The sequence below is a fragment of the Bombus pyrosoma genome, linkage group LG7 (assembly GCF_014825855.1).
Source record: "Bombus pyrosoma isolate SC7728 linkage group LG7, ASM1482585v1, whole genome shotgun sequence".
NCBI classification, from domain to species: Eukaryota; Metazoa; Arthropoda; class Insecta; order Hymenoptera; family Apidae; genus Bombus; species Bombus pyrosoma.
In genome coordinates, this window is record NC_057776.1 from 9,181,936 (window position 1) to 9,201,781 (window position 19,846).

General features: G+C 45.3%; 1 protein-coding gene across 3 annotated transcripts in view; it reads left to right on the forward strand.

Moving 5' to 3' along the window:
• LOC122569103 (discoidin domain-containing receptor 2-like) overlaps positions 1–19,846 on the forward strand; it is a 129,922-nt gene that overhangs the window by 73,716 nt on the left and 36,360 nt on the right. For 2 of the 3 annotated variants that reach the window (XM_043729631.1, XM_043729633.1), the window contains one exon: positions 19,436–19,567. In XM_043729631.1, coding sequence (XP_043585566.1) covers positions 19,492–19,567 — 76 coding nt within the window. In that variant the 5' untranslated portion in view covers positions 19,436–19,491. Of the gene's footprint in view, positions 1–6,268; positions 6,335–19,435; positions 19,568–19,846 lie in introns of all 3 variants that reach the window. The other variant, XM_043729632.1, reaches the window with a different exon arrangement.

The following is a 19,846-nucleotide window of genomic DNA, read 5'->3' on the forward strand; positions in this document are numbered from 1 at the left end:
TTAAATTCCATCGAAACATAGAATAGCTTCAGCGAAAAATCCCCTACTTCTATTCTTGCTACTACTATTGTACTTTCGTGAGTAGTCTTTTACGTTCGGAAGATATCATTTGACATAGCAGAAGGGCAAGAGAAATCGCAAGATGTTATATGAGACATCGATAAGACAGATGAAAGCACGAAACATTTAGAGAGCACAAATATTATCTGGGTTTTGAAAAACTGAATCCCCCGATACTTTTGTATAATTCATACAGATTATTGGAATAAGTAACTGTTTTAAATTCACAGAAGAATGTCTGGTTTAGGTTCACTTTTGCTCCTCTCGCATGATATGATATGCAAACATACAATTTTCAGTCCACGCTTGTTTATTTTTATGATTGCATCATATCTATTAACAGCGCCGTGTCAGCCACCGCATTTCTTTCAAATGTCTTCTCCTAAGTAACGAATAATACATACCTCAACGACCATAAACTATTCCGTAGACGTCTCTATGTAACGTTATGCCAGAAGATACCGAAAAACTTTTCTCGCCGAGGCCTCGTTCTAGCGAGATACCGGCAACTTCCGGCAACGAGCCTCCGGACAAACTTCCCGTGTCCAACTTTCCCTGGGAAGCAACTTCTTTGGCCACGATCGTAAACCGTGAAACCTGGAACCTGGCGTGTGAACACGGACTAAAATTACCGGTCGAAACGAGGTTGTGTGCAAGCTTTCGTGAAAGTTACACCGTTTAATTAAGGATCGATCGGTCGCGTCAAAGCGTGCTTGTTTTAGGGAATAATGGTCCCGCAAGAGGTACTCCGTTGTCGAGAGACGACGACTTTTCGTCTCCAGTTTGCACGGTTCGTCTCGTCGCGGGAGTCGGCAGCCAGCCCTCGATGTTCTCTGGTCTCGAATCTCCTGGCGATGCTCGAGGCAGGCTGCAGAGGTAGACTTGCCCGCAGAAATGTAAATACCGGTCGGCCAATCAGTCTGATTGGTCCCATTCGCTCGAATGCTCGTCATTCACCGGCGCATATAGCGAGCCGTAAGGCACGGTTGCCGTTATATGCTCCTGGATCGGGCCATTGTTCGTGCAGATATGTGTGCATTCAGTATGCGCGCACACACACCTGTACGTGTACCTTGATGTTACGTAGGGTAACAGGTATGCGATAGGTACATAGCCATCGACCGAAACGCGTATCGCTTTTGATATTGCGGATCCGAAAATGTGACTAAGTTCGTTTGCAACCGGCGTAGTTTTCTTCTCCTCTCTGCGGTGGGCACGGTGGAAAAATTTAGTCGCTGGTAATTGAATCTGATATGGCGTGCACAATGACATTTGTGTCTCAGGAAATTCATTCGGCGTGTTTAGATATTATCGAACGAATAATAGATTAATTAAATTGTTCGGGATTAATATAGACTTTGTTTAGAAATCGGTCCTACTTGAAAAGGGGAAAAAGATATTGGACCGTGCCAGATGGAAATATTAACTAAAATCTCGCTGGAGTTTTCTGTAGAAACCCATCGCGAATAGTGCGAAGCTTGTTTTATTTCAAAATTGAATTTATTCCATGGAGTCAATGGAACGTAGTATATCTGTTGAATTACAGGAACATAAAAATACGTATGTACTTGATTCGACTTTCCTTTTATATTTTACATAAGTGTAGAATTTTCTACAGTATATGACAAGAAAGGAGCGCGTACAAGAGCATGTGTACATATGCCCGACTTCCTTTCACGATAAAGCAAGAGCGAGGTGTTGCGAGAGCGGCCAGAGAAATCGATTCATTTCGCAGTCGGCCGTTTTCTGCGCATTCAGGAAGTTCGCTAAGCCGGCTCCGTGTATGCGGCAACGTCCGTTCAATTTGTACGGTCGTTAGACGGCATGGACGAGGATCGTTCGGTCTACGTGGAAACGCGCCGACGCGACGCGACGATTCCTCGTGCTGATCCCCAGTGACGGGAATCGTTGCGTGTCGTTGGCTCATTGTTATGGCAATGAGCGTTCCCGCCGGTATCTTCCAATTTTAGACCGGCCCCTGCAAATTGTCTTCCTAATCGCAACGTGCGTTTTATTCGCTCGATTACCTGGAAACGTTATTTACCAAATCGTTCGCGTATCATCGCGATGAAACTTAGCCTCTAAGCCTTCCACTCAGACGAAATTCCTTTAACCAATTATCCCTTTCTAAAAACAAATAGGATCGAATCGAATTCGAGTTTGTTTCGCAATTACGCGTGTCTTTCTACCATTTATCCTTCTTATCTCTGTCTCTTTTTCCCCTCTGCCCTGTTTGTATATAAAAATCTTGAGTCACGAAAGACGCATCCCAGCGTTTGTTTCTCTTGCTTATTCCATCCTCTTTACATTTTCTTTCCTTCCTTTTGTGTATACAAAAATCCACGAGCCAAGGAAGAGCCAGTGGCGAAGGATCACTAGTCGCTACAGCGTCGCCCATTCTCGGAGATAACGCATTCTTTCGCGAGCTTGTTTACAAGAAAGTCCAAATCCGGTGGAAATTCAAGGAAGAGGAAGAAACAGAGAGGCCCACTCGAGAAGATGAAACGCCTTGTTCTCTTTTCCTAAGTACTCGGTCTCCTCTGTCGCAACCCTTTCTCGCTACCATCCACGTCACGTGTCCTTTTGCTTCTATCCTCGGATGGTACAGAGACGGAAGCGCGAGAAAGGAAAGACCAACGCGCGTGCAACGAGTAAAAACCTCCTCTCCTGGTTTACTCGCTTTACGCTCCTAATCTGGTTTGACTTGTTTACCGGACTTCGATAAAGGAGCAACGCTATTCGCGAGTGGCCAAGAGTCGCGCGACCGTGTCTACCCGCCTCGAATCTCGAAATTTATTATCTCGGTAAGTATAACCGTGAAGGGAGAATCTGGGAAAAAGTCAAACCGCGAAAGTGGCAAAGCGAAGGATAGAAAAAGAGGAAATCACGACAGTCGTGATAACATTGGTAGCCACGGTTGATGGTTTATCGGAAAGTCTCGGCTTTAGCAGCCGGTGTTTTTACGACCGCACCATGGTATTGGTTATAAACTGGCTGGTTGTCCTAAAACTGTTTGTCCCGTGACGTTATGGTCGCCGTTTCAAGGAAATTTCAGATGTCCTGAGAACCGTATATTCTCTGTCAGGTTATCGAACTTTTCGTAAGTTTCGATACCTTACGCGCTGTCGTTTCTTCCGGGGGTTGGAATTGCGAACTTGTCACGCCAACGAAATTCCTCCAGTTACACGTAGACCGGTATTGCTTGCTGGTTACGCTTTTTATATCGTTTGTCATATTTTCCACGTACTATTCTACTCAGTATCTTTATACAACATAGACACGAAATAGAACTTCTATAAATTCCAAAGTTTAGCGCAGAAAACTCGACTTAGGTAGATACATATATTTACCGCGCAAATACTAGAACTTAGATCTTTGAAACTTGAAATTTTAAATTACGTTTTAGACGGTTGTGCGTTTTAAAAATGAAGAAAGGAGAAGAAGAGTCGTTCTGTTTCGTAATCCCATGGCCCGGCCGCCACGGAATAACGACCCACTCGTCACGTTCGCCAGACAACGAACTTTCCGTCACAGGACACCACGTAGCCCGTATGCGCGGTTACGCGGTGCACGATGACTACTACGACGACTACTACGACGACTACTACGACGACCACAACGACAATGGCAACGGGGAACAGATGCCGGCGGTTTTAGCATCGCCGCTGTGTGTCACAGGATTCGCTTTAACGAGGTTGCTCGAGGGGGTTCATTGAGACGCCGGCTGGTTTGGTAACCATGTGACTTATCCTCTCCCACCCCCGCCACCGGTGTCGCGTTCATTTTCTCCGTTCGTTTTATTATTCGCCTCTTACTCCCTTCTGTTCCTCCATTCTCTCGTCGCGTTCGCCGTTACCATCGTCTAACCTTTATTTTCTTCTTCCCCGAATTCTCGGCATTATTCAACGGGCGCACGTCTCTCATTGAGGATGCACGCACGTACCGACTACCTGCGACGACGACGACGACAACGAAGACGAGCACGGAGACGACGACGAGCGGCAGAAAACGACGTCCCCATAGTCGCTCGAAATCCGCGATAAAAACGTCTCGCCTTGTGCAGCCGGTTCTACGCAGAGCCTGGTGCTGGCTTCGACTCTCCCTCGAAACGGTTCGAATATCTGCATCGCAATGAGCTTCGCTCGATCCTTCCTTTTCTTTCTTCGTTCGCCCCTTTTTTTTTATTCCTTTCTAGTTTCTTCCCGGCCGACATTGCCATTTTACCGTTTTTTGCTCCTCCGCCAGTATCCGAACGATCTTGAGATATAAAAGATCGGTGGATCGACGTAAATTCGTTTCGTTTTAACGCGAGTTTCGCGAGTTTTCGCGTACAAATTTTATTAACCCGACGCGTTCCTCGTCTCCCTGGCGGTGGGTGAAAATGAAATTTGTATCTTTTATTAGTGGGTTCGCGGCCTCGGAGCTCGTTAAACGTCACCGGCGTTATTATAAATTTTATAGACGCGGTTCGCGGGTCCGCACGCTTCGCGATATCCACTCGTCGACGTTGAATCTCGATTACACTAGCGGCGTCACTAATTGCACGTATCACATTATAAACTTTAATCACTTTAATTACTTATCGCATGTAATTAAGCATTTATTGCTGTTGCTCCTCGCGTCGGTCGTTCGATGATTTCGGCTCGTTGATGCGCTCGGCCTCTTCTACCTACCGTCCCCTGTTTCCTCTCCGCCGCCGCTAGGGAACCCCCTAATGAAAGTTTGAATCGCAATTTTACCAAATTAAAGCCAGACTAATTGTCAACGTTATTTCGAGGCGCAGGCTATCGCTATTTTAATTATTCTTGGCACCGCGATACGTTCCGCGATCCAATCTAAACGTTCATTAGCCAATTCGAGCGGTGAACGTGGTCACCCCTTTTATTTATTTTTTATTTATCGAGCCCGTACCAGCTGACGTTCAAATGTAGGAAAAACCATGCTCCATTGTGCTATAAAAATAAATCTGTTCGCAATTATAATTCTGTAAATCCATAATTCTCATCATCGATCATGTCCCTAATTGTCACGTGGTAAAATCACTATTAAGCTTCGTATGAAAGCTTTGTACTACAACTTGATTACCAAAACGCTTTCGTGCAACGTATTGCGCCAATATATTTCGATATAAACTTTTGAGCACGAAGAATCGTAAGGATGTTAATGACAGGATGCCGCGTCGTAGGAATTTTTTTATTTCCGACATTAGGCATCGTTGGACGTTGTGAGTAGCAGGCTCGAGCACATCAACGCGAAACGCAACGGCGGCCCAGAAATAAAGTCACGCACGAATTTGCCAGCCATTTTGAAGGCTTAACGATCGAGCCAGGCCAAACGGTCGCACGCGTCTCGCCATTCTTCACCACCCCGTGACCGTTTCTTACGGGGTGGCACGGTGTAACGAGCTCGAGCCCTCCGTGCTGCTTTTCTCATTAAAACGCCGGAGAACGTCTTATTATACGTCGTGTTATTGTCATTATTGTCGCGTGGAATGCTTGACGTCGCGACACCATAGTGCGAGATAGATATCGGTAATAGCGACGTTCTGTTAGTAAATCTCGTTCGTTGCGCGATGTCGATCAATGTCGAAAATCGAGAAACGTCGGATAGGAATTTCACTGGCATCGGGGGAAAATAGATTACCGAAGATACAATTGCTATGTCTGATATTAGAGGAAATGTCATTCAATCTGAGTCAGGTGCTATACTTTGGGATATTTCCTGTAAAATGTCCATAATTTACAGCCGGAAGCTTCAGTTTTGATAATTGTGAAAATTACATTATTTTAATAAATTGTAGATCGTCTTTCTTATACCTATTGGAAGATGTTACATCGAGTAATCACAGAATGCAACTTGTAATTATTGGAGGCGTCAATTTTAATAATATAAATACGCGAAAAGAACATTTCACAATTGAGATATACAGAAGTAAAACTGAGCAACATCATTTCCTGAAATTTGTGAACTCTCGTACTAGAATATATAACAAGTATTTAATTGTACGGAAATCGTACAATTAACCTGGATACAATCGATCGATTTGATTTCCGAGAGACTCAAGCGCGAAGTGCTATCGACCGTAGATTGTTCAATATTCGAATAATTAAATTACTCGGTAAATTAGCGATTATTTTTTTCGTACGTGAAATCAGATCTACATTAAGCAATCAAAAGCTAATTACGAAATTTGCCTTTTCTGTTACAGGTGAGCGCATCAATTTTGGCCATTAAGCCCTATAGAGAGTGAGACGTTAACGCGATCGCCGAAACGGTGAGTCCCGCGCTCGCGGCTTATTAAATCCTGTTAGCGTCAGTATCCGGCTTCATCCTAGGCGCTTTTCAACGCATTTTGCGAAATAATACGGAAATTCGACGAGGATCGCGAGAGAGGCCACGCAGACTGGGATCAAATGAAACGGCGCTTAACGCATTTAGCCAAGGAACAAAGGCTCGGTAATTTCGAAATGAAGCTCGGTCTCGTGTTTCTGCCTTCTCTTCTCCTCCCTATCATCCATTTTTCTCTTTCTTTTTTCTTTTTTTTTTTCTTTACATCTTTCCACACTCGACGTATACAATTGCGTCGTGTTTGATCGCAAAGGGGAAAGACGTAGAGAAGTGAATCCTAGTAGAAAACTGCTCCAGTCTCGGCGCGTCCTACCTCTCTCCCGAGAAGGATCCCTCTTTTCCTACGAAATAAACTGTTTTCTTAGGCACTCGGAGCTCTTCAAAAATTCCTAAATATTTACTCGAGCGAAGGACCCCCAGACGGACGACACTTAAACGGTATTCCACGGGCACGGTACACGAAGATGGGCTTAAGCTCGCTGAAGGACGGATTAGAGCCACTCGTGCGCATCTCCCTTTCTCTTCTACTCTTTTTCTTTCTTCCTTTCTTTCTTCCCACTGCTCCTTCCCTTCGATGGATGGATCATTCTTTTTCTCCTTTATTTCTTTCCTCTTCTTTTTCTCGAACTTCCGCTTCTCTGACTCACTTGCACCGCGTATTTGCACTAAGGGAGAATGATCGTTCTTTGAATCGGCGGTCCACATCCCGACTTTCTCGATCCTATCCACGAGGAAACGATCGAACGCGACAAATCGTCCGTAAGAATCGGGCATTTTTCTACGTGTACGGAACTATAGAACGAAAAATAGAACGGAGCTTTCGAGACCGACAATTACGGCGACAGAGGTCCGCCGGTAGTTCCTTCGCCAAGCGACATATCGAATTACCAGCCCTTGTCCTCCTTCGCGAAACCCAAATCTTCTCGACCCTGTTCTCTTCGAGGTCAAAGTAATTGTTACACCGCGGCGTGCTTATCCACGATCACGAAAGTAAATACGTTCCATGCGCCATATTTCTCTGTAACATGAAATTACGCTCTAATTACCAGTTGGTCGGTTTTGTGAACGACGAATAAGTTGGAGGTCGTAATCATCGTGATGGAAGAATTCACGAAACGTTCGGACATGAAATCAGAGCGGTACAGAGTCACGCGATTTGATGAGAAAATATATTCTGAAACCTGTCATTTCCTTCTCGTATCTTCTACTTTATCGTTCGCTTATTCCCTCCTTGGTAGAGACTGGGTCATTGCTGTCACGAATGTTCCATTCTACAACGACGAAAAATTTGCTGAAAATGTAAGCTTGCTTATATAGTTCAAGATCGTACAAGAAGATTTAATAGAACACAATCTAGAATTTAAAAAGTGAAAGATCCAATCGAATGTAGTCTAAAACTTCAAAAGATTTATCAAGACATATTCTATTATAATAAACTACAGTCTAAAATCGTGAAGATAATTCAGAAAATAATAAACCTGAAATATAAATAGCTTCCGCTGTCCGAGGGTTAAAACTCTGCTATCTTTACGCTATCCTCGGCATATGGAAAAGAAAGATCCTCCGATAGTTAGACGACGGGAAGCTCGATATCGGGATCCGACTCCTCAGTTTCTGACGACTTTCTTTTTTCTCAGCCGGTTACAAGGCTCGCGTCGATGCAAAAGCATTCCCTTGTTCGAAGTTCCCGCGCCTCCATCCACCGTTTCCCTAACGTCGGATCCGCGATTTCCGTCTGAGAGCTTCGAAAACTTTCGGCGGCGGTTGGAATACCGGGTTGCATTAAACATGAATAAACGATTTATGAGGACGAAATGGCTGCAGGGGGGCTGCGCTCGGAGGAGGTGGTATCCGAATAAAAGCAGGTCGACTGAAATAGGCGTCGACTTTTTTTCGATCGTTCGTATACGTGCACGCGATCGCGATCCAGTCTCGCGTTGTTGCACGATAATTAATCGCCGCTGTGGAACACACGTACGAACCAGTTTGAAGTTATCTTCTTTGTCATCGCAACGGGTAATAATTCCTGGACAATAGATACGTGTTCGATCGTCGATACGTTTGACGCGATAACGTGTACAAGGACTTCAATTTTTCCAGCTTCGTAGCTTCTTTTTTAACGTAAGCTGCATTTGTATTTATATACCGGCTAGTAGGTTTTGTTTCTGTATGTTGGTTTTTATCCCAGTTTATTCAATTTTATCAACTTTAAAGAACAATAAAAGTTTTGTGTAGCATTTGCGATGGAAGTTAAATGGATATTTGAAATAGGGAAACGCAAATGGCGGACAATCTTCAGCCACTGCTCGTCGATCGCTTCTTTATACCTGACTGGAAAATCTAGTAATTTCTAGACTTGATTCAGCCAATGAGAGCGTGCAACGAGTAATGGAAGATCAGGAATATTTGCTTAGCACTCGCGATATCTCTCCAACTACGTACTCACGTACATATATCATTACCAGACTGCAAATGTCTACTTACTTATCACAAGTGTAAATTACAAAGATTGGCAAGAATACGTACAAACATTTAAAGGATAAGACGCAATTTCTAATTATACCTCACTTTTCTATCCGTATCGGCAGACACGAATTTATAATATTGATTGTACGAACTGTTCAGAAAAATAGTTTAACTATTTGTAAATCAACAGATCTTATAACGAAATCACTCGTGTAATTATTTTATTTATCAGAGGTTCAAAGAAACACATCGCGCAATGCGTTTCTATAATATCGTTATTAAAATGCGAAACTTTCCAGTTACCTGGTTATACGCCGTTTCTTCAATTATATCGAGCAGAGAAAGATCGCGGAGTTCCGCGGAACTTCGTACGGATAATTCTCCCAATGTCGTTCCATCCCGTCCTGAAACAGATACTCGAGCCGGTTAGCTATGTCTTCCAGAGCGGAACGTGAGTTTTCGAACAGAGATTACGTCGGGATGCATTATCGATGAGAAAACAGATAACGAGCGAATAATTCGTTTTCGCGACGTCTCTATCACGGATCGGGATCAGAGCTCCTGTGGCATCGTTTCACGAGTTCGGAAAGTTTGCTTTGCCACGCGGTTCGCCTCGAGCTAATTTGCGACCGTCAGCTGCGTATTTCTGCGACTATTCTGAGTTTCTTGTGGCGTTCACCCACTAGTCACGCGGAGTGTTGCTCGCGGAGTAGGCGGAGTATCTTTAAAAACGAACACTGTGAAGCAATATTTCCCTTTCCGCCTCGTGAGTGATTTTCGTTGCAAGACCATTTTTTAGGGCCTTTGAGGCGGCAAACTGTGTTGAAAAGTCGCGCCCCGGACCAAAGAAACACGTCGTCATCGTCGGTGTAGTGATAGTGGTCGTCGCGATGGAAGGTTGTCCTGAGTGTTTATTGCGCGGGGTGAAAGTTCGACGTTGGTCGGAAATGTCCGCGTCGTGCAATCTAATTATCGCGTTCGCGGGTGCCAGTAACGACTGGTCGTAAATCCGCGTGTCGTTCGAAATAAAAACAGGTCGTCGACAACAGGGCACAAAGAATCGAGTGGCTATCCGTGACACGTCTGTCAGCGTGTCTTACGAAACAAAATGCAAAAACCATTCTTGGAGGTGGTCAGTCGTTAATTCGTTTCGCGAAGAGATCTTTTATTACGCTGTAACTCTTGGTTGTCTAGAAAGATGCGTCGTACGTCTGACATGTTGTTTCTTCTTTTTTCTACGGTGGAAACACGCATGTCGTTGCCTGGATCCGAGGAATCGTCGTCAGGTAACGTTAATTGGTCAGCAGATTTAATTAGCCCGTAAAAAGAGCAATCTCGTTCTTCCTCCGTCTCGAGTCGTTGATTAACTGAGCAGGGAGGAGCCTGTTAATCGATAATTAATTTGCGTCGAAGGCTAATGCTCCGCACCGTTCTCCCCCGGGGAGATAAGCAGCGAAATAAAACGAAGTTTTAGCCAGGTTGGAACGTCACTTGGACGTCGCCTTGTCTGTCAGCAATACGCGTTGTTCTCGATATCCATTCCCAATGGAGCGTCGAGCTTCATCCAATTGTCAGGGATCTCCATTTCGTCTGGACCGCTCGCTGCTCGACTGCGGATTTCTCGGCCAATCGAGTTCTCGTTAATGCCTCGGCCGACCAGTCACTGAAATCTGAATGGCAAGGTGGCAAAGGGAGTCCTGTTCCCGGGGATATCCATGGCTCATATTTTATGCGCGGGAAGTAATTAAAAGAACGGCAGAGATTGGTGATCCAGATAGGTATTCAGTTGAAGAGAGTTTCACGAATTGATCATGCGATTCCAATTTACTTTTGCCCATTGGAGACTGAGAATACCGATATTCTATTCGCGACTACTTTCCCGACATTGAGGGTTTTGCTTTGATAGAAGTAAACCGTGCCGCAATTTACTAAGTGTACACATAGTCAGAGACAGAGAGATAGACAGAGAGATAGAGAGGCTGGTGCTTCGAATTTCCGGCAAAGTACGCATCCTCGACAACAAGTCACTCGAGCTGGCTCAGCATCAATCACGTGCTCCAGCGTGCGCCATTCGAGAAAACGGCATAGGCAATCTACGTGGAAAGGCAGGAAAGCAAAGTGCACTCGAGGAATATCGACACGCATTCAACGTGGGTGGTTATCGTTCGCTACTTCGTGTTCAAACACCAAGACGAAACAAGTGAAAAGTAGAAATACGAAATCGTCGATGATAACAGAGACAAGAAACAGACAAAAGAAAGTTGACGGGAGGACGAAACTATAGACGAGCCTTCCACTAACATAGCTAAGAAAGAACAACGAAGGTAGGGAAGAATGGGAGGAGGCCCCGAAGCGAAAGACAGAAGAAACAGAAGAAGACGGCGAAAGACGTGGATGGTGAGCGACGTTTCACTTGTTCCGAACATAAACTAGAACGGCAGACGTGTCGGTATGAAAATTTCAATCGGCTCTGTTAAAGTGTCGGCGTAGCGACTGTCGAGGAGGCGACGTCGCCGAAGCTGCAGCAGGGTGGTGATGTAGAAATTCAGGTGGAAGATCCAGAGGGGGAAACGTGGAGGAGTTAAAGAAGGGTAAAGTGGCTCTGGGCCGCGTATAGGTGCGCCTACCTTTATCTCTCTTTTCCTCTCTCTCTCTCACTCGTTACCACTTCGAATAACGCGAACGTTCCATCGTCTCCCTTCGTGGTATTCTCCTCTTCTATCGTGCGAGGCCTTAGCCCCCGGCAAACTGCATAATTCATAGCCCTGCTACACCAACCGCCTCCCTAACGGACCCTCTTCTCGAGGGTCGACGTCAGCCAACCCTTCTCCTCCTAGGTACCGCCACCTTCTCCCTTCATCGCGACCTCCTGCGCTCTTCCACCTGGCTTTCCAGGGTCAAACTTGGTCGGTCGCGTTATTGTACGTCACACTGCGTGCGCGTCGACTCTCGAGAAGCAAGGTAAAGCTTGCACACGTCCGGATACAAGGACACGTTAGTTAAACGAGAAAGGGGGAAAGGAGAGGGTACGGTATGCCCGGATAAAGTTGGCCCAAAGCGTTCTACGTGCATCGTAAGCATCGCGCCGGCGACGCGCAGAATGTAGGCGAATATTTCGGCTGAGTTATGAACGGCACCCCCCGTCGAGGTAGCGGCGACCTAACGAGAGGAACGCCACGGGCGCTTCGACCGCTCTCGATCCTCCTTGAATACCTTCCCTGACAGCGAACAAGATTCGAACGCCGGAGTAATGGATTTTTACGAGTCCAGACTGAACGTCTATACACGAACAGGGGAGGGACGCGTCTATGCGAACCATTGTAACGCGATCGTGTCACTTTTTATTCGGCATTGTGCTCCTTTGGACTGTATTTTAAGCTGTCCGATGTGGTAGGCTGTGGGGTGACTGTTTAGAGGAGATGGATTCCGCGAGTAAGGCCGAGTCGAACATGCTGATTTACGTTCGACGAGATACATGTTTCTTAAAGTGCCTTTGGCGAGGATATATTGCTAGACATTATCGAAACATGTACGAATGCTTATGTACGTATGCCTGAAACAATTAAAGGGTCATTTTCTCTGTCATGTTGATTTTATTAAAATCAGTGTATGAAACATGTAAAAGTTCTTCGCTTCTCAGTTCCCTTGGTTAGCGCAAGAGAACCGTTCGTGGTAGCGTGGTACTCTAAATGCTTGAGCAACGTACGACACGTAAGAGAACATATAAATCACACAACATATTATTACAACATTTTACGTTATCATCGACTTGTCTGGCTTAATAAGATAATAATATAATAAACCACACTTTTCTGTCGAACCACTTTTACAATTAATATAATGTCTCTGCCCCTCGATGATTTTACATCGCAATACATCAGCAAGGAACTACTAAATCAACGAAAAAAGAGAAGAAAAGGCGAAAAAATCAAAGCAGGAAGACGTTCTACGCTAAACGAACCAACGATAATTCGCCCCATAGAAACCAGCTTCAATCTGATTTAGATACCTGGAGAATGTCGTTAAATCCACAGCACAATCTCGGCCTGTCGCCGTCGCCCGTGGCTATGTCGCGCTCAGGGTGCGAGTTGTTTCAGCTTTCGCGAGATCGTGTACGCGCCGATAGAAGACAAAGTGTTCACCCGGAGCTACGAAACCGCTGGAAATTAATACGAAACCGGCTGTAAAGCGTTCGCGGGGAGAAACGCGTGATGCGTAGAGGCAACGAAGACGAGTGGAACAAGATGCAGATATCCCGGAGGCTTGGGCCGTTTACTCTCGTCCTACCGGCAGGAGCGTACCGGTTTCTCGCGTTGAATAAATGGGAGATGCACTGCCATCTTGGGCTCCCATCGCTCGCGTTCGAAGATAAACATCAGCGCCAGCAGCGTCCGCGCGAACAGCACACGGTAGTCGAACAGAACCCTCGTAATTAGCCATGCTTCGAGCGCTCCTCTCTTTTTCGCGCGTTCCGCGACGCCGATGCGCCCGAGAATGTCCGATCACGACCATTTGCGAAGTGTCCAGCAACCGATCAAAGCGCTCTGCCGTGCCGCGCCGCACGCTCGCGGAAGAAATTTCTCCCTGATGGATGGCCGAACCCCTGGGTGAATCGCTTCTTTGAATTTCCGCTGATGAAGATTTTTACTAAGAGGAGGTATAAGAGGATTATTGTGAGGGGTATCAAAGCTCGATTCACATTCCATAGTTCGTGGTATTATTTTATGGTGTAAATTAGAAGCTGGCTGCGGGTTACAAGTGCTAAAATGCTTTGGTGGTGGTTTTTGATTGACAGAGTTCTGATTATTCGACATACTAGTCCGAAGTCTAAAAGTAGATCCAAAGGAATAAGCGAACCTAAGGAATACGCGAGGGACCACGAGTAAATATCTTAAAATACACTTTTTATTTGTTTCAATTTTGGTATTACGAAGCAAATAGTATCTTGATATTTCTTGTATTTCGGTGTAAATGTAATCCTTGCCGTCTCTCTTTGTACTATATTTATTAAGTAATTTGTGACGTAGCGTTACACGTCGCAACACGTAGAAATCCCTTATATAAATTATTCGCAGGATCACGTTAATCTTTTACCATAAAATGCGATGAAATTTACAGTCTAATTTCATTTAAAGGGATTCACTTTCATAGCACATAAAAAAAGGAGCAACCAAGCCATTGGTTGTCAGAGCTATGACGTCTTTCAATTTCATTTTTTTATGACACTCGTGATTGATAGTATTAAGGATAACTTGGACCGCTGTTACATCGGTCTAACAACGGTTACGGCCGCTATCTCGAAAAGGAAAATCGCCGGATGCCAGGAGACAGGAGGCTCGTGTAAATTTTATAGATCCTGCTCGAAGCAAACGGCATACGTCCGGGGACGCACGATGTTGCTTCTGATTTCGCGGAAAGGCCGGCTGTAAAACCTGTTTGTACGTCTCTTCGAGGCGACATCCTCCGACGTAGGTACACCGGGGAGAGAGCACGTTGCATTTCCGGCAAGATACTGTAAAGCGTAAGTGACTCGGTTGACCGCCGCCGGTACTCCGTGGAAATGCTATTTGCGTCCTAGGGAAATCCAGCCGACGTCCATTTCGCTTTATCTCGTGCTTTCTGTCTCGCTCCCCTTGCTTCAATTTGAATCTTGACGACGTCGTCAAAGTGGCCCTTCTCTTAAGAGGAGTATATTTGAAACCGTACAGAATTGTACAAATGAAATTAACGGATTGAATTCCTCTGTCGGATGTGTACAAACGAATTGCGATACTTGAATGGAATAATAACCAAGTTAGTATATAGAATAGTATATAGAATCTTTTAAATTTTTTAACCGGGCAAAGCGAATTAACTCGTCGTTTAACTCGCCGATTCTCTTGGACATCGTGCCGTGTCGTTTCTATCAACATTAAGAAGAATAAATTACATCGTATTTATATTTGCGCCGGCTGAAACTTCGCAAGTAAAACCGCGATGCTTATTTTTGTACTTCTTTTAGCAATCTTCTTACGTTTCACTGAACTTACTTCACCGAACTACATGATCGGATACTTTAACGAGATTTACGCAAAATTTGACATTTTGAAGCTCCTTGTTCGTTTATAAACTCGTTGGATAACCACAAAATTTCAGTCTCTACCTACAGGTTAGGTATCAACAAAGTTCCAGTAAAATGAACGTAAATATATATACTAGGTAGAAAGTTTTTAAAGAAAATTAGGAATAAAAGTAAGAATCCTATTCAGAAAGCCTATATCGAATCGCCACAATCTAACACTTGTCTAAATGACATACCCCTCCTGCTAATCTGTTCTCTACGCTCGCGCTCCACGCGAAAAGGGTGTAACGGAGGTTCGGATCGAGAAGCCTAGAATTAGTCGCAGGGATTTGCAGGAGTATGAGAAGAGAAAAGAAAAGAGGTTTCGCGGGGCATGCACACGTGTTTCCACCTTCCGCAGCGTTCTACTATTAAAGCGGTGGCGCGCGGACCCACCCGCGTCGCGATTTCTCTTTCTTTCTCTCGCCGGCGTCGACGTCGCCGTCACGAGAGGGTCTACGAAAATAAGTCGCGTCGCGCCCCGGCAATTACGCGAGGACGACTTCGTCGACTTTTAATTTGCCTGGCCACTCATTCCTATCCATTTCTCTCCCTCTTTCTCTTTCAACCGGCGAAACGCGCAGACTCGCGAGCGCAAAAGTTGGCTTTCCGCGAATTCGCGCGCAAATTTACGCGAGATGAAAACGACTGTGCTTTTGAACGGCACGCGCGACCACTTCCTTCCAGCGGCCTCGTAAATCCCCTAGGGGTGGAAAGCGTGCGTGTTTTTCCGCCACGGAAGCCGTTGCCGCGAGTTTTCTCGAGCGAACTCGAGGATCTCGTTTTCGCCAGCCGCCACTTAACGATCCGCCAGCCATTAGTCGCGCGAGAACCTGCCGCGGGAATAATACGCTAATTCTAGCGTGCTTCTTCGAACAGGGGTGGAGCCACGTTCATTTGGCTCATTGGGTAGATAGGTATCAAAAGATGATGTTTCGGTTCTTTTGCAAGTGCGAGAATTATTGCAGGGATTTGAATATGCAATAACGAGCTGTTTCTTCGAATTTTTTGATTCGATCCACTGGCAAAGATACATATAATTTTTTAACGTTTTACATTCTACATTTATGAAACAAGTAATACTAACATGTATTACAGAATGTTTGACATAAAGTGTTTAGTTTAACGGAAGACAAAATATAACAAAATGGAAAATACCCGATGCTACTAGGGATATAATATATAAAATATAACTTATTATTATAATACTAAGGAATGTGATAATAAAATTATAGGATATTAAAAAGTATGTAATGTATGTAGATAATTTTCAATAGATTAACTTCGATTAGATTAAAACGTTATTTGATCGTGTAATTCAATAATGGATCGCACTAGAATTCTCTATAAAATTGATAGCAACGGCAATGGTTATTTTACCCTCGCTTTAGCCAATCAAGGTTTTAGCTGGTCGAATTCCGAGACTCATTCTCTAACTATTGCAGTTAATGAGACATATCGGGGAAAATAAAAGTTTCGCGAACTTGTGGGGGTAGTTTTACTCCGCTACAATGAACATACGGTCCCCAGGTATCGAGGAAGTTTCATCGAAATCGGAATTATCGAATCGAAAAACGCCTCTATATTGTTGTATCTCTTTTTCTTCCTCGAGCAACGAGGGTAGAAAATCGAACGCGGAGGATTTTCGTGACTGTTGAGGAAATGATTAAAAAACTTACGACTACTAATGGGATGGCCGACGTTTTAGGATTTATCGATGGTAGCGAGTGCGTCATATTTTTCACCGAGGTGAAACTACTCGTGGGTGGAGGGAAACTAGTTTGGATACAAATTTTTCCCCGTGCTCCAGAGTTTCTCGACGAGCCCCGGTTAACGATCCAGAAACGTCGGTAGCGTGGGGAACTTGCACGGTCGTTTATATGCCTGTACGCGAGTTCTGCTACTTTTTTCATGGCCCCCCCTTCCTAGGTCGCCTCCATTACGGGAGCGTGTCTTTTGAAGAAAATCGCGGCTGTTCTGCAAAACGACCGTGCAAACGGTCTCGAGCGGTAGGAACTCGCCTCCGTTTTAATTGCGCTCAAATTAGTGGAACCAGACTTACAGAAGCCCGTCTAGGTAAAATCTTATTACAGTCTCAGCATGAAACGCGAGGATTTTCAATAGATTTTCGAATAGAGAAGCGGTAAGACACGATTGTAGAGCATGTGTTTTCAAAGTCTCTAATCCTTTTCTTCGCTTGTAGAAAGTCTGATACAGCAAGAAGACGAATTCCGTACTTTTAATTTAGTTTCCGTGGAAAAACAGACTTCTGTGTTCGGTCGTGCTATAAATCAGGGACGCGACTAGCAGAAGAACGTCGAACACGTTAAAAGAAAGAGTCGGGTTTATGAACGATGGGTTATTTAAGAAGAAGGAAACGGCGAATAACGTGGAAATCGAGCGTCCAGAGTGAAGTACAAGGGCACTTTATGTAGCGACCCGCGGTAAAAGGGCGAAGGTGCTGCTTCAGCGGATGAGAGATGGCTGTGTGCGTATCCGTAGGAACAAACGGAGCCACTAAATCCACATGATTTCTCCGTTTCCAGGCCCCCGTATCGTCGTCTGAGAGATTTACAGAAGACGTTATGTCGACGCCAATGCTAGAAATAGCGCAAACCGTACCGTTTCAACTAGCGACTATAAACTCACCCCTTCCAGCGATTCCTCGCTCGTTTTCTAGATATAGATTTCACGATTGAAATTTATATTGTTGGAATCGGTGCTCGTAGGAATTCCCCAGGTCGCGTTATTTTCACCTAAAATTACTAGACCAGGTTGAAAAGTTCCCCTCGAAATTGGAGAGTTTCTCTCTAATGACTCCACGGTCGTCTGGCGGTCGCGTCGGGTGGTAACACGAAAATCAGACAGACGGGATCGATATTGCGCTCGCGAGAGTAGAACAGAACGGTACGTTGAGCACGAAGCGTTCTAAATAGATCCCGCGGCCGTGACCAATGATTAATCGCGCGTCACGGTGAATTCAAGCAGTCGACGAACGGAACGAGTGCACGAGTCTACGACACGGTCTGTTGCACCGACTCGAGTAACTCGAGCTTCGATGCACCCTATGACCTTAATTACTGCGTCGACTAATCGATCCTCCGCATTGTGATCGTACTATCCCCGACACCGGTACCAACGTAACCGCTTCATGCTGAATGGTATCTTAATTGCCGGTCGGATAATCCGATTCAGCCACTTAATCGATTATGCGCCTCTATGGAGCTGTCGCAGCCGCATTCACCGAATCTTGATGGAATTTCCCCATTTACCGATTAAGTAGAATACCGTTCCCGGATGGCCAATGTACAAGTACACACACAAACACACGCATTACGTACATATACACGCATACATGGAAGAGAAGAGTTACGGATTGCCGAGACGATTTCGGGCAGACGATCGACCCTCCCGATCTCTCAACGACGACTTCATTAAAATCACTCGGCTTACCCTTTTTTCCACGGTCCTCTAACGATATCCAAAGAATTACCTGTGGAATTCTCGTCTCGCCCGAAGAGAAAGGTTCAAGATTATTCGCGATGGTAGCCGCGATATACACCGTGGAGAAGAAGGCAAGAAACGCGTCATCGAGCCGAGATTTTTTCCATGGGTCATTGAATAACGAGCTACGCACGAAAGGGGGTCCCTAAACTTGCCAGATAAGCATCGAAAAGTAGTTGGTAGCCGAAGGAACTGCCGTTAATTAGCCAAAAAGTGAAGGCTCGCCTATGCTCTCTTCGGTAGGATCCCCCCTTGCTTTTTTCTCCGGTACGCGCCACGACGGCACCACTGTGAATAAAGTACAGTCCTGCCTCTTCCACATCCTCCTCTCCTTGGCTCCCTCGCGTGGCTCACCCTCCTTTAGTCTCATCCGGTACACACGAGTTTCGCCCCCTCGTTCAAGGCAAGAACAACCAGCCCAAAGGGCCCCACGGGCGTTCTCCGTACCTTCTCTCTCGCTCCTGTTATCTCTCATGCTGCACTAGCTCTTTTTCCCCTCTTCTTTTCCCTTCCCTCTTACTCGCTCGTTCTTCTTCTCCTTTCAACGTCCGAACTCCCGATCCTAATCTCGATAATGACGCGTAATGGCTGCTGGCGTGAATGTAGCTCTTTGTTCGTGGCTGCTGTACCGGTCGTATATCTGTCCGGTGCGAGAGCCGCGCCATTTCACCCCGGCGAAAAGCACGGGGAGCTCGAAACGGCCGTTTCCAGCCTGTTTTTCTACGTTTACCATGATCCTCGTTCCTCGTACCCCACCCGGATCGGTCGCCGGTTCCCGAGAAGTTACGTTTAATTGCTTTCTTCCAGTCTCCGTCCGCTATCGTTAGCGTAGTCGTGATTTCGTCCTTCTTGCCGGGCAACGTTTGTAATTTTACTTCTTTCTCTATAATTTTCTTGTTTTTCTTACAACAAGTATATACTACTTTCTCATTTACTTCTTCATGTTCGTTCTTGCAGATACGGTTATGAAAGTTCGATGACCAGTGGATAGCGGACCATCCATCGACGCCACCATGGACTACCTGCAGACGTGCCTCATCTTCTACCTATTGATCCTCTGTTTCTGTGGAGGACGAACTATAGACATATGTGAGTATATATGTGCACGTAGAGACGGTAGATCTCTGTGACGAAAGATCGAGTACGTCGCCGAAATCGATGACGCTTAATGATTCTGGCGTCGCTCATCTCACGCCTAGCTAGACGGTTCTCAATTAAACGTAATTGACGTTAAGACAGCGATTGGTAAAAAATAAACAGCGCGCCAGAGCTGTCGACGTTACCGAGAATCCTTTATTGATAATTAACTAGACGAATTAAGATGCTACAATAGCCTATTCCCGGAAGAAACGTACCAAACACCTTCGT